The sequence below is a fragment of the Sapajus apella genome, unplaced genomic scaffold (genome assembly GCF_009761245.1).
Source record: "Sapajus apella isolate SASKATOON/1434 unplaced genomic scaffold, GSC_monkey_1.0 scaffold10, whole genome shotgun sequence".
Taxonomy (NCBI): Eukaryota; Metazoa; Chordata; class Mammalia; order Primates; family Cebidae; genus Sapajus; species Sapajus apella.
Window position 1 is genome coordinate 10,068,196 of NW_022436950.1, and position 14,085 is coordinate 10,082,280.

At 36.6% G+C, this 14,085-nt stretch overlaps 1 protein-coding gene across 25 annotated transcripts in view; it reads left to right on the forward strand.

Moving 5' to 3' along the window:
• The window catches only part of TRIP12 (thyroid hormone receptor interactor 12), a 160,134-nt gene that overhangs the window by 87,133 nt on the left and 58,916 nt on the right, over nucleotides 1-14,085 (forward strand). For 24 of the 25 annotated variants that reach the window (XM_032277983.1, XM_032277975.1, XM_032277977.1 and 21 more), the window contains 2 exons: nucleotides 5,714-5,797; nucleotides 7,403-7,498. The exons of the other annotated variant lie outside the window; for it this stretch is intronic. In XM_032277983.1, coding sequence (XP_032133874.1) covers nucleotides 5,714-5,797; nucleotides 7,403-7,498 — 180 coding nt within the window. The remainder of the gene's footprint in view (nucleotides 1-5,713; nucleotides 5,798-7,402; nucleotides 7,499-14,085) is intronic. 25 annotated transcript variants of the gene reach the window in all.

The following is a 14,085-nucleotide window of genomic DNA, read 5'->3' on the forward strand; positions in this document are numbered from 1 at the left end:
GGAGTCTCGCTCAGTTGCCAGGCCAGAGTACAGTGGCATGATCTTGGCTCACTACCGTCTTCGCCTCCCAGGTTCAAGCAGTTCTCCTGTCTCAGCCTTCTGAGTAGCTGGGATTGTGCACACGCCACCACATCCAGCTAATTTTTGTATTTTTAGTAGAGACAGGATTTCACCATGTTGGCCAGGATGGTCTCGATCTCCTGACCTTGTGATCCGTCCGCCTTGGCCTCCCAAAGTGCTGGAATTATAGGTGTGAGCCACCGCGCCTGGCCAGCGTGTTTTTTTTTTTTTTTTTAAACCACAACACTTTCTCAGTTTTGTATGAGAAATTAAGTGGTGGGAGAGGAGTTTTTTTCCCCCATATTTGTTTTCCTAGAATAGTTTTTCTGAAGGTTTAAATGGTAGATATTGAAAGTCCATTTCATTGCAACTCGCTGGTTGTGACATACAGCCTATCCCACTGTTGTGCGCTCCTTCCTAGTCTTTCAGTGTTTATTCATAAGCCTGAATGTGGAAGTGGGGCAATTCCCAAACGGGTAACAGAAAAGGAGCTACTGGCTATTAATGTAGACTCATTGCAGTTATTACTACAACTAATATTTATACAGTGTACACTACATTGCAGTGCAGGTATAGTATTAAGCACATTACATATATTCTCATTTAATATTCCAGACAACCTGCTGAGGTGTGAGTGCTGTTATTATCATTTTATACGTGAGGAAAAATGAAGTCAAATATTGCTTATACTTGATCAGGGTTACAAGCTGTGATGTGTGACTTCCCAAAGGCAGGCATATTTGTAACAGCATTGTTGTCTATTTCTCTGCAGTTGCAAGAGTTTATATAATTCATAGGATATATAATTGAAGGCTGGAATGGGAATGGGATGTAAAATTTTGTTCCCCTGTTTATTTACCTAAGAGGATAAAAGTGTACAGGAATCAGGCTTATATAACTGCCTTTCTAAACACTTTCAGACATTCCATTGTCTTATGTTTGAGATCACAGTGTGATACAGGTGTTTCCCAAGTTGTTTATTGTAGCTGGTGATAAAAAATACATGTGGCATGTGCACTTGTATTAGAGGAGGGCTGACTTCATTACGTTTTGGAGGACAGATCTCTTACGAATTACAGGAATTTCTCTGCTGTCACATGAAAGTATGGGGAAAGATGCTAATTACTTAACAGCTTTACATTACGTTCTTCACGATAATGTGCTTTAGTTTCTGTATGTGTAAAATGGGAATGTAAAAGAAAATACAAACCTAAGTTAGTATGGAACATGGGTTTGTGGACTTAGAGCTCCTTTTGACAAATAAATCTTCTCAGATAGTACTTACATAGTCGATATAAGACTCCTTTGGAAACATTTATTTGGAAGTAACGTTTTTATTCTTTTTAAAAGCCTAACCACATTAGCTGTTCATATAAGAAATGCTCACCTTTAAAGTTGAAAGTTAAGTGTTTGCCACTCTGTCCCAAGAGTCAGAGGCAGACTCCTATGCATTTTTTTTTTTGAAGAGGAGTTTCTCTCTGTTGCCCAGGCTGGAGTGCAGTGACACGATCTCAGCTCACTGCAACCTCTGCCTCCCAGGATCAAGTGATTCTCCTGCCTCAGCCTCCCAAGTAGTTGGGACTACAGGCACCTGCCACTACTCCCAGCTAATTTTTTCATTTTTAGTAGAGATAGCGTTTCACCATGTCAGCCAGCCTGGTCTCGAACTCTTGACCTCAGGTGATTCAACCGCCTCAGCCTCCCAAGGTGCTGCAATGACAGGTGTGAGCTACCACACTTGGTCTCCTATACATTCTTAGTTTTGGACATAATCAGAACTGTACAGCCTTGTATAATGTTGCCAAAGTCTTGCAAATGCTAGGCGTACTGAAGTAAGGAAGGAAGTATTTTTCTTTATACTTGTAAAACAATGTCAGCTCCATTTTGCTTTGAGTTCCTTTATAGTTTCAGAAGAAATGATCACGGTTAGATAATACAAAAAAAATTTTGTTAACTTTTCGTCCGTTGGTTAAAGTATAAAAACTTGTCACTCTATATTAGAATGTTTGTATTCTGATTTACACAGTATCTTCAGTTTTTCCTTTATCTATATTGTAAACTGTCTTACACAGTACTGTGAAGATATGTTAAGACTAAACAGGAGAAATATCTGTTGAAAATCTGGCGTTGGATTTTATCTACCGAGAGTTATATTTTTATATTTGACTCTGGGAAAAAATCTGGCCTATGCCCAAGGAGGTTTGAAGCCTTGACTAAAGAACTGTAGCTGACTCCTATTGATTAATTACGTTTTCATACCTGCATGACTTTATGGAACTGCTACCTCTATACTCCTAGTTAAATTAGCCAAAGACTTGGCTGGTTTATGTTTTCTAATTTTCTAAAACATACAAAACTAGTGTTTGTTTTTGTAAAACCAAACTAATTTGGTAAAACATACAAAAATAGTTCTTTTATATATGTTTTGCAAAATTAGATAACTCATAACTCATATCTAAACTCCCACTTCAGATAACCTAAACTACTTCATAAAAGTGAACAAAAGCTTAATACTTGCTATCAGAGGTATGGCAAAAGAATTCTTTACTTCGCAGTTAGTTTCCAATTTCTGTCAAGACAAGCACCCTATCTCCCATTGAAAAATCAGACTTTTGGCAGTAGCTCACATCTGTAATTCCAACACCTTGGGAGGCCGAGGCTGGTGGATCACTTGAGTTCAGAAGTTTGAGATCAGCCTGGGCAACATGGTGAAACCCTGTCTCTACAAGAAAATACAAAAATTAGCCAGACTTGGTGGCATGTGCCTGTGGTACCAACTACAGTGGAGGCAGGAGGATGGCTTGAGCCCTGAAGGTGGATGTTGCAGTGAGTAGTAAATTGTACCACTGCACTCCAGCCTGGGCAACAGAGCAAGAACCTGTCTCAAAAAAAAAAAAAAAAAAAAAAGGTTCTGTGGCTGACCAAAGGTTAGGACCCTGCTGTAATAGAACCTTAGAGAACCATAGCAACTCTTTTAATTATGTTCTTCTATAGGTTTTATGTTTTTGCTTAATTGATGTCTTTGTGGCACTGCAATTTTAGATGTTAAATACGAAAGTCATTAGAATAAAATGTTTAAGAAGCAATGTAGAAACCTTTAATGGTTGTAGATCTGGAGAACATTTTAAGTAAAATCAAGTAGCTTCTCTGATAAATAAACTTAAAAACTAAGCAAGGCGGGGCGGTGGCTCACGCCTCTAATCCCAGCACTTTTGGGAGGACGAGGCAGGTGGATCACGAGGTCAAGAGATCGAGACGATCCTGGCCAACATCGTGAAACCCCGTCTCTATTAAAAATACAAAAAAAAAAAAAAAAAATAGCTGGGCATGGTGGCACGTGCCTGTAGTCCCAGCTACTTGGGAGGCTGAGGCAGGAGAATGGCTTGAATCTGGGAGGCGGTGGTTGCAGTGAGCTGAGATAGCACCACTGCACTCCAGCCTGGGCGACAGAGCAAGACTGTTTCAAAAAAACAAAAAAAACAAAAAACACCTCAGCAGTACTCTTAATAGGTTAGGTTTTTGTGTGTTTGTTTTTTAATGTGTGAGCTGCAGAGTGTATTTTAAAAATACCAACTATTTCATTTGTTAAAACTTGGTATTTGCTTTCCACATAGATGAAAGAGTCTTAAAATAAGTTTAAGAGCCATTTCAGTTATAATTGTACCTAGTGACAGTACTTGTTAACAGCATTTCTGTATAATGTGAAGAAGCAACTGTATTTGAATTAAAAATCACTGCTAAATAATATATTTGAGTCATACAGTTTCTAAGGGTACAAACTGTGAAGTCAGACTTCCTGAGTTCAAATCTCTGATCCATAACTAGCTATCTGACATTGGCCAAGTATGGTCAAAGTCACAAAACCTTAGTTTCCTTATGTGCATGATGATTATAATACCTTTTGTACAGTTATGAGGAAACTTAGATAATGCCTATGTATAGTAAGTGTTTCATAAATGCTACCTACCCATAAGTAGCATTGTAGTGTACAGTTATTAATTTCCTTTTTCTTTACCAGAAGTGTGGGTTTTGCTCAACCTTTATACAACTTTAGTATTTCTGTTAATCTGTCTGTGTGTAGCTCTAAACTTTTGGGAGTGGTGGAGTTTCCAACATTTTTGTAAAAGGCCAGATAGTAAATGTTTTATGCTATATGTAGTCTCTGTTGCAAGTACTCAATTCTGTAATTACAGCATGAAAGCAGCCACAGACCTGTAAATGAATGAATACAGCTATGTTCTAATAAAATTTTTATTTACAAAATCATGTGGTGGACTGGATTTGGCCTTTGGGCCATAGTTTGCTGACCCTGTTGTAAACCATAAGTTTTTCTAAGAATTATTTTAAATCCCAATAACGAAGTTATATAGAAAATACTTAATGGTGTGTGAAGAGAATGGTAATATGAAAATATAGTTGGTGGCTGGTATTTTGGCATCTTTTTCTTCAGACAAGCTCTTTAAATTCACATATGTTATTCACACATGCCTCTTTAACAATTATGACAAAAAAAAATTCTTCCTGGCTTGCATTCTGTCACAATCTGTACAGTATATAGGGCTTAAGGTATTGTTGAAGAGCTTATGTAGATCAATCATCTGTGTTAAAAAAAAAAAACACCCAAAAAACAAAAACAAAAAAAACCTTTGACCTCAACAGACACATAGAAGCACAACGAACTGCTAGTTTTGCAGGGATATGGTTTTACTTCCTGTTTGGATTCATAATAGACTCTTAACTCCATTAGCTTAGACTATCTTTTTGTCATTGTTGATCAGGTTAGTATTTCAGTTAATAGTATCCTGAGTCTTAACTCTTGATTTTACACTAGTTTTGACACGTTAGTTGCCCTCCCTTTCATACTTTTTGTTTTTAGACAATCTGGCTCTGCCGCTCAGACTGGAGTGCAGTGGCATGATCATGGCGCACTGCACTTCTACCTCCTGGGCCCAAGCAGTGCTCTCAACTCAGGCACGCCCCACTGAGTAGTTGGGACTACACATCTCACTATATTGCCCAGGCTGGCCTTGAACCCCTGAGCTTAAATGATCCTTCTGCTTGGCCCACAAAGCGTTGGTACTACAGGTGTAAGCCACGATGCCCAGCCTCTTTCATGCTTCATAGCACTCATCTCTTGTAATATCTTTTTGCACTCTTGAAGTTAACTAAAACAGATACATGATTGTATCAAGACTGTAGTCTGGGAATAAAGCAGACTTAGAAGGCAGACATCTACATACAACATTTCCCCTAAATGTCAATTTTGCCTTTTTATTTATTTTTGTTACCAATTGGCCATCTGTTAAATAATCACAATTGTTACACAGTATGTTCTTTATTGACTTTCAAAAGAGGGATTCAGGACACCTTAACAAAGGAACAGTTTCAGAGGCATGAGAAATTTGTCAAAAGCCATGTATAAATGAAAAGCATGAGACTACAACCTTTTTAATGCTAAAATAGTTGAGCTCTCCTTTTGTTTCTAAAAGCTACAGGATAAAGTCTAGAAGAACAGTTGCGTATACAGTGGCAAGATGAGTTCAATTGTCTTTATTCATTGTAGTCCACAAAACTTCGGTTTTTCTAAGATAAGCCAGACATAATACGTTTAAGTATTCCTCTCCTAACCCTCATCTTTCCCCTCCACCCCAAGCCTCTAGTTCTGTTGCAGGAGCTGTTGGCATGACCACCTCTGGGGAGAGTGAATCAGATGATTCAGAGATGGGACGCTTGCAAGGTAAAAACAGTTATTGAGCCTATAAGAAACCATTACCGTGGGCTACCTGTTAATACCATTCTTTATTGAAATGAATTTAAATTCATTTGACCATAATCTGGCAGTGCCTACACCTCCCCCCTAAAAAAAAAAAAAAAACCAGTAGCAATAACCACAAAAATTCTTAGTAGCAATTTCATTATTTAGAATTGGAAGATGAGCTATCTGCCCCTTCATCTTCACTGTTTAACTAGTTAAAGCCTTACATATTTATTTTTGTTTAAAATTTTTTTCTTTATTGTGGTTGCATGTATAGTTTGTTTAGGCAATAAATGAGTTAAAAATCTTAAACAACGAGTGCCTTAATATATTTTTGTCTGGTATCACCAGCATTATGAATACATTTAACCCACTTATGCCTAGTGTTCCATTATTGGAACGCTAAGCATTTGGGAGTTATTTATATCCTACTGCTCAAGGTCATTGCCAAGTTCTGACTTTTCACTCATGCAAAAATTCAAAAAATTGCACCCTGTGGCATAAATGGGTTTTAATAAGGCATTTGGCCGTGTGTTTTTGTTTTTCTTGATCATCTGTTTCAAAATGAATGCGTAGTGTATACACAAACTTTTTAATATTACAAATGCTTTTACAAAAGCAGCCTAATATGTGTGGATGGGTATGTATTTTTATCTCAGTTGATTTATAACAGACCTCAGTGTGAGGTTTACAATAAATGTATGATTTATAAATAATTTTTGATTGCTTTTAAGTTCCTGAGGGAACAGACAACTATCTCTTAAGACTTGGAAACTCATGAACACATAGTGTGTATGTGTTTTGATAGAGAGAGAGAGAGAGAGTTTGTGTGTGTGTGTGTGTGTGTGTGTGTGTGTGTGTGTGTGTGTTATGAGACAGTCTTACTCTGTTGCCTAGGCTGGAGTGCATGATCTCAGCTCTCTGCAAACTCCACCTCCTGCATACAAGTGATTCTCCTGCATCAGCCTCCTGAGTAGCTACGATTATAGGTGCCTGCCACTGTGCCTGGCTAATTTTTGTATTTTTAAAGAAACGGGGTTTCATTATGTTGGCCAGGCTGGTCTTGAACTCTGGACCTCAGGTGGTCCTCCTGTCTCGGACTCCCAGAGTGCTGGGATTACAGATGTGAGCCACCACACCCATCATGTTTTGTTTTCAGTTTTGGGAACTGATAAAAATCATACACTGTTTTCATGTGTTTTTTATAGGATCTGATGACCAATATCTGATTGGGAATTAATGTCAGACAGAAAACAGAGCGAGGGTGCTTAACGTATTAGTTCTTCAAAATATCAAAATATTTACCTTAGGATGTTCATGAAGTGTGTACACCTTCCTACTGGCACTTATTTTTTTTTAATTTCTTCATAAAACCTTAAGATAATTGGAGCTGGCACATGTGCATTTCAATTTGTTTTAATTACATTAATATATTAGAGTGGCCTTGAAAGTTTGTAGCTTCTCTTAAAGTCCAGAAAACTGATTACTAAATCAATTAAGTGAGATGAATCAGTTACTTGAAATTTTTAGATAGATCGGTTACATGAAGTCAACTAGCTGTTCACTCTGCCCTTCTCTTCTCTTTAGCTTTGTTAGAGGCAAGGGGTCTTCCCCCTCACCTGTTTGGTCCTCTTGGTCCTCGGATGTCACAACTTTTCCATAGAACAATTGGAAGCGGAGCTAGTAAGTAAAAATATTCCTTCCCTGAAACCCGTCAATAATTAGTTGACTGCTATTTTTACTTGTAACCTGTTGATCTAAATATTAAATTTTTTTTTTACCAACTTTAACCCATTTTTAAAAATAAGGCTGTGCACATTCGCACCTTAAATACAACTTTCGTTGCTGAATTGGAATTATTAGAAAACCATCCAGATTTTATAGCGAGATTGTTTGTCTGAACAAAAGAAGAATAAAGAATCTCAAACAATCATACATTGGTAATATGGCACCTGATGGCATGTTTTGCATAGATTTGAATCCTGAGTCCTGAGTTTATCATAATGGTATCTTTGTCAAGGTAAGAGGATAAAACATTAAACTGTTCTCTAGCTGATTTTTTTTTTTTTTTAAATATATAGCTTTAAATATTTAGACATAAGGATATTGGTTTTCGTGTGCATTTTTTTTTTTTTTCTTGAGACAGAATCTTGCTTCTGTCATCCAGGCTGGAGTGCAGTGGCATGATTTTGGCTCACTGCAATCTCTGCCTCTCGGGTTGAAACAATCCTCCTGCCTCAGCCTCCTGAGTAGCTGGGATTACAGGTGTTTGCCACCAAGCCTGGCTAATTTTTGTATTTTTAGTAGAGACGGGGTTTCACCATGTTGGATAGCTGGTCTCGAGCTCCTGACCTCAGGTGATCTGCCTGCCTTGGTCTCCCAAAGTGCTGGGATTACAGGTGTGAAGCATGGTGCCTGTCCTGTTTCTTTGAATTGGGATCAAAATATAATCTATACATTGCAATCAGATAATGTTTCTTAAGTTTTGTTTTTAAGAGAAATTTGACTTTAGCACTGGGGAGAAGCCTGGAAAGAAAAAAAAATAGTTGCAAGGGGTCCCTAAGGGTATTGATTTTAAAATATCAGAAACCTTTATTTACCATCAACCTTTACACATGAACTTAATATAAAACATGGACTAGAACTACAGTCAAAAACAATGCCATACTCTTTTTTGCCCATGACACAGCTTCAACAGTGCCTACTTCATGTCCAGTCTTTATCTTTAGCTTTACTCACATCCTTCTTCCCATATTAGTTGGAAATGAATCCCAGGCTTTATATGCAGTCATGTGCAGCATAATGATGCTTCATTCAACAACAGATCACATACATTACATCAGTCCCACAAGATTATAATGGAGCTGAAAAATTCCTATCATTTAGCTATATATACAGTACACATTATTTAACTATGCTTTTGTCATTTATAGCAGGGGTGTCCAGTCTTTTTGCCTCCCTGGGCCATGTTGAAAGAAGAATTGTCTTGGGCCACACATGAAATACAGTAACACTAACTATAATAACACTAACGATAGCTGAGTGAGCTTAAAAAAAAAATCACAAAAAATTCTCATAATATTTTAAGAAGGTTTACGGATTTGTGTTGGGCCCCATTCAAAGCTGTCCTGGGCCATGCGTTGAACAAGCTTGATTTAGAATGTACTCCTTCTACATACTAAAGAAGAAAGTTAACTGTAAACCTCAGGAGTAGTTATTCCCGAAGAAAGCATTGTTGTCATAGGAGATGACAGCTTCATGCCTGTCATCGCCTCTGAAGACCTTTCAGTGGGACATAAAATATGGAGGTGTAGAGTACAATGATACTGGTAATGCTGACCCCGTGCAGGCCTAGGCTGATGGTTGTGTTTGTGTCTGAGTGTTTTTAAAAAGTTTAATAACTTAAAAAAAAAAAAAAAAAAAAAAAAGAAACATTTTAAAATTAGGAAAAAGCTTATAACATACAGATATAAAGAAAGAAAATGTTTTTGTACAGCATATGTTTGTGTTTTAAGCTAGTTAATACTGCACAACAAAGTTAAAAAAAGTTTATGAAGTAAAGTTACAGAAAACTGAGGTTAATTTGATCAAGATATTTCTTATCAATTTAGTATATATAAATATATAGAGTTTATAAAATTCATAGTAGTGTATAGTAGTATTGTAGGCTTTCACATTCACTCACCACTCACGCATTCACCCAGAGAAACTTCCATTTCTGTTAAGCTCCATTCATGGTAACTGCCCTATACAGACATACTGGTTTTTATTTTTTTATATCGTATTTTTACTGTACCTTTTCTATGTGTAGATATATTAACATATAAAAATACTCATTTCAGCTGTCTATTGTATTCAGTAAAGTAACATGCTGTACAGGTTTCTAGACTAGGAGCAGTGGGCTAAACTAGACAGCTTAGGTGTGTATTAGGCTGTACCAACTTGGTTTTTTTTTAAGTATACTCTGTAATGTTTGCGTGACACAATAGGCTAACACACATTTCTCAGAACACATCCCATTTGTTAAGCAACACCTGACTGTAATTTTAATCTATAATCATTTCATCATGTAGTTCAAGATAATGCTTCTCAAAATACACAGTCGCATTATTGTTACCACACTTAAAAAATAAACCAATAATTTCTTGATAATGGATATCCATAGATGTCAAAGTTTAATTTTCTCAGTGTCCTTAGCGTATTTCTTGTAAACTGGTCATTGGATCTAGAGACCTCTTCAGAATGAGTTTAGGGCCTTTATTTTCTTTTCTTGGTAAGGAAAGAGGATTGAAAAGCCATAGTGAGTTCTTACATCAAGAAGTACATAGTGTCTGTCTCTTAACAAGCTGCCGAAGCAAAGTGTCTATGTAATAGGGGTTACAAACTGGTAGTATTTTAGACCTAATAATCACTTTTCAATTATGAGAAGTAAAATAAGCATTAATAATTTAGTAGAAATATATAAAGGATATCTTCTCACCTTCCGTTTGATTGCCCAAGACAATAGCTGAATAATTATTTTTCATTCTTTACTAGTTAATAAAAGGAGTGATTTTTATGGTCTCTCAAGGTACCATTGTTATATTTTTGTTTTGCTTTTTAACATGTTTGTTTTTAAGTGTAATTGTAAGTGGTAGATTGAGACATGTATTAGACGTTTCAGTGATTTTCATTGATGCTTAAATTACCCTAGCATTGGATGATAGAATCTTTATGAGGTTGGCTTCTGAATCTTTTGGTCATAACGTTAGTGATTTTTGATAAGCCTTCTTATTTTCTGGTATGACAAGATGTGCCAAACTCAGTTGACTTATTTTTTCTCCCTGCTGTGGTTTGGCTATGTACCCACCCAAATCTCATCTTGAGTTGTAATCCCCATAATCCCCACTGGGAGGGACCCAGTGGAAGGTGATTGAATCATGGGGGTGGTTCCCCCCATACTGTTCTTCTGATAGTGAATTCTCACTAGATCTGATGGTTTTGTAAGCATTTGGCATTTTTCCCGTTGGCACTCATTCTTTTTTCTGCTGCCCTGTGAAGAAGTGCCTTCCACTGATTGTAAGTTTCCTGAGGCCTCCCCAGCCATGCCAAATTGTGAGTTAATTAAACCTGTTTTCTTTATAAATTACCCAGTCTTGGATATTGCTTCATCCATACCTGAAATTGTTCATTTCCACAGAGAAGCTTGGTTTATTTTGTATTTAGAGACCACAGTCTGGGCTTATTCATTTCCATTGGGTTGACCATTATTTCTAGGCTCTTTTGAAAGTTGATACTGATACCACCAATTCATATTTAGGTTTACGGTGTTTTTATTTAACTTCATTGATGTTATATCTCCTTTCCCCAATGCTGAGTGGCCTAATTCCCCATAATGATAGCATAGTGACGCATTTGCTTTATCCCACAGTACAAGATTTCAAGTTGCCACCAAAAGTATTATTATTGAACAAGTTAAAACAATGTTTTTACAGTTCTTTCTGTTCTTGGGATATTTTTTTACTTTGTGTTAAATAAAATTAATATGCTTTGAAGTCATTTGAAATAATCCATCTCTTTGTTTATGCCACCAAGTTGGTTTTGTTCATTTACTTCATTTTGTTCTTATTTTTAGGGACTACTTTTTAAAGTTTATATTTTGCTTTTATAATTATGTAATATTTACATAGTTCTAAAAGTCAAATCTACAAACAAGAATATCTACAAAAAGCCTATCTTCTTTTACTTTCCCTGTTTCCTCTCATATAAACAATCTTTTATGGCTTGTCCTGTTATTTACTTTAAAAAATCCGTAAAGATCCATATTGTCCATGGGACTGCCTTTCTGTTTCGTATTGGCAAGGCTGTAGTGAAATGTAGCTTCATATTTTTTCCAAGCATTATCTTTGCAATAGATTTTTAGAAGCAGGTTTGCTGTTTAAATGGGTGTGATTGCATACGATGTTTTGGTAGGTGTTGCAAATTCCCTGCATTTGGGGTTGTACCATTTTGCGTTTGCACCAGTCGTGTGTATGGCAGCAGTATGGTATCAAGCTTTTGAATTTTTACCAAGCTGATCAAAATTAATTCATTGGAATATTAACTTTTTTTAGTTATATGTCTTTGTATATTTCTTTTAGTGGTACCCTAGGGACTATAATACATATTCTTTGGTTTATTACCGCATACCTTAAATTAGTACTTTTTCATATTCCAAACAGTACAAGAACCTTACAACAGTTTGTTAACACTTTTTACCTCTTGCCCTCCTTTATACTGTTGTATTTAGTTTGTTTTACTACCTGTACATGTTATGTACTTGATAAGACAATGTTATTTAGAATATTCATATGCTTTTATGTTTACCAACATACTTACCCTTTGCAGTGTTCTTAATTTCTTCTTGCAGTTTCTTTTTTCTTTAGAGGATTGTTTCCCTCTAGCCTGAAGAACTTTTTTTTTTCTTTAAACATAGTTTTTGACTATTGATAATGATTTCCTTCTGTGTTTGAGAAATCCTTGATGTCCCTTTATGAATGAATGAATGAATGACGAATGAAAGAGATGGCATCTCGCTCTGTTGCCCAGGCAAGTAGCAAACCTTTGGCATCAGGTGATCCTCTGCTTCAGTTTCTAAGTTGCTTGGGTTACAGGCATGTACTCCGTATGTATTTATTTTTAAAGGATGCTTTCCCCACGTGTAGAAGCTCTCAGCACTTTATCATATCTTCTGGCTTCTATGGTTTCTCTTTAAGAGTCTTACTGTTCCCCTTTCAGGGCAATGCCTTTTTTTCCTCTGACTTTTAAAATTTTTTATTTTTGAAGATAAATTATAGTAAAAATAATAAACATTTTTTGAAAAATTATTTTTTAGGTCAGGTTTGGTATCTCACATCTGTAAGCCCAGCACTCAGGAGGCTGAGGTCAGTGGATCGCTTGAGTCCAGGAGTTTGAAACCAGCGTAGGCAACATGGTGAAACCCCATCTCTACAAAACTAGAAAAATTAGCCTGGAGTGGTGGCACATTCCTGTAGTCTCAACTACTCAGTAGGCTGAGGCAGGAGAATCACCTGAGCCTAGGAAGCAGAGGTTGTAGTGAGCTGAGATCAGGCCACTGTAATCCAGCATGGGACCCTGTCTCAAAAAAAATCTTTTTAAAGCCATATTGTTTTTTAATATCGTGACCGTTGGGTTTAGGTGATGTTTTCCCTGACTCTTAATTTTCTTGTCCTTCATCAGTGGACAAGAATATGTGAGTTGATATCTTCAGTTTTAGAAAATTCTTGGTCATTATTTTACCTAGTATTGCTTCTCTCATCATCAGAAAGAGAAGCAATTCTTTCCCCTTTCCTTTTGGGGAGTATCAAGATCATACAGTTTAAACTTTGGGCTGCATCCAGCATTGGCTCTGTTTTATTTTTGGTTTTGTTTTCAGAATATTTTATCTTTGCCCAGTTGGAAAACTTCTTATTGATAAGTTTTTAAATTTGCTAATTCTTTTTTCTACTGCCTTCAATCTTTTGTTAAACCCATCAGTGAGATCTTAATTTCAGATATGATTTTCAGTTCTGAATAGTTTTTTGATTCTCTTTTTATAGATGCCAGTTATCTGTTGAATATCTTTATATTCTTATTTAATTTTGTGCATCTTTGCTTGTATTTTATATTTATAAAATACTTATCTTTTCATTCTAGAGGTATTTGTTTGCTTTATCTCCCCCCCACCCCTGCCTTGATTATCAGTCCCTTATTCCTGCTTCTTGATAAGTCTAGTTATTGTTTGGTTATGTGACAGACATTTTGTATGAAAGAACTAAAGTGGCCCAAAATGATATCTTCTGCTAGTGCTAGTTTTCTTTTTTCTCTACGAAAATAAAGGGTCCAGAGCTGATCACTTTAACTCCAATCAGGACTTGGACTTGAGCTTGTTTTAACCAGAGTTGCAATTTTGATGTGACTCATTTCAGCTCTGGCTAGTCACTATTTCTTTGTTGTGGCCCTCCTAGGATTTTGATTGACAACCTTGCCAATCTGTGCCTGCTCAGGTGTGAATAGTTAAGCAGCCTCAAAATGTGGCAGACATCTTGGGAGTTCAGGTACCAGCTGTGGGTCTTTGATGCCTACTCTCTCTGTTGAGACTTTGACTTCTCAACACCAGGAGATTGAAGAATATTTTGTTCTATCAAAAACTTCTTTTTGAGATAAGAGTCTTGCTCTTGTTGTCCAGGCTGGAATACGATGGCACAATCTCGGCTCATTGCAAACCTCTGCCTCCTGGGTTTAAGCGAGAT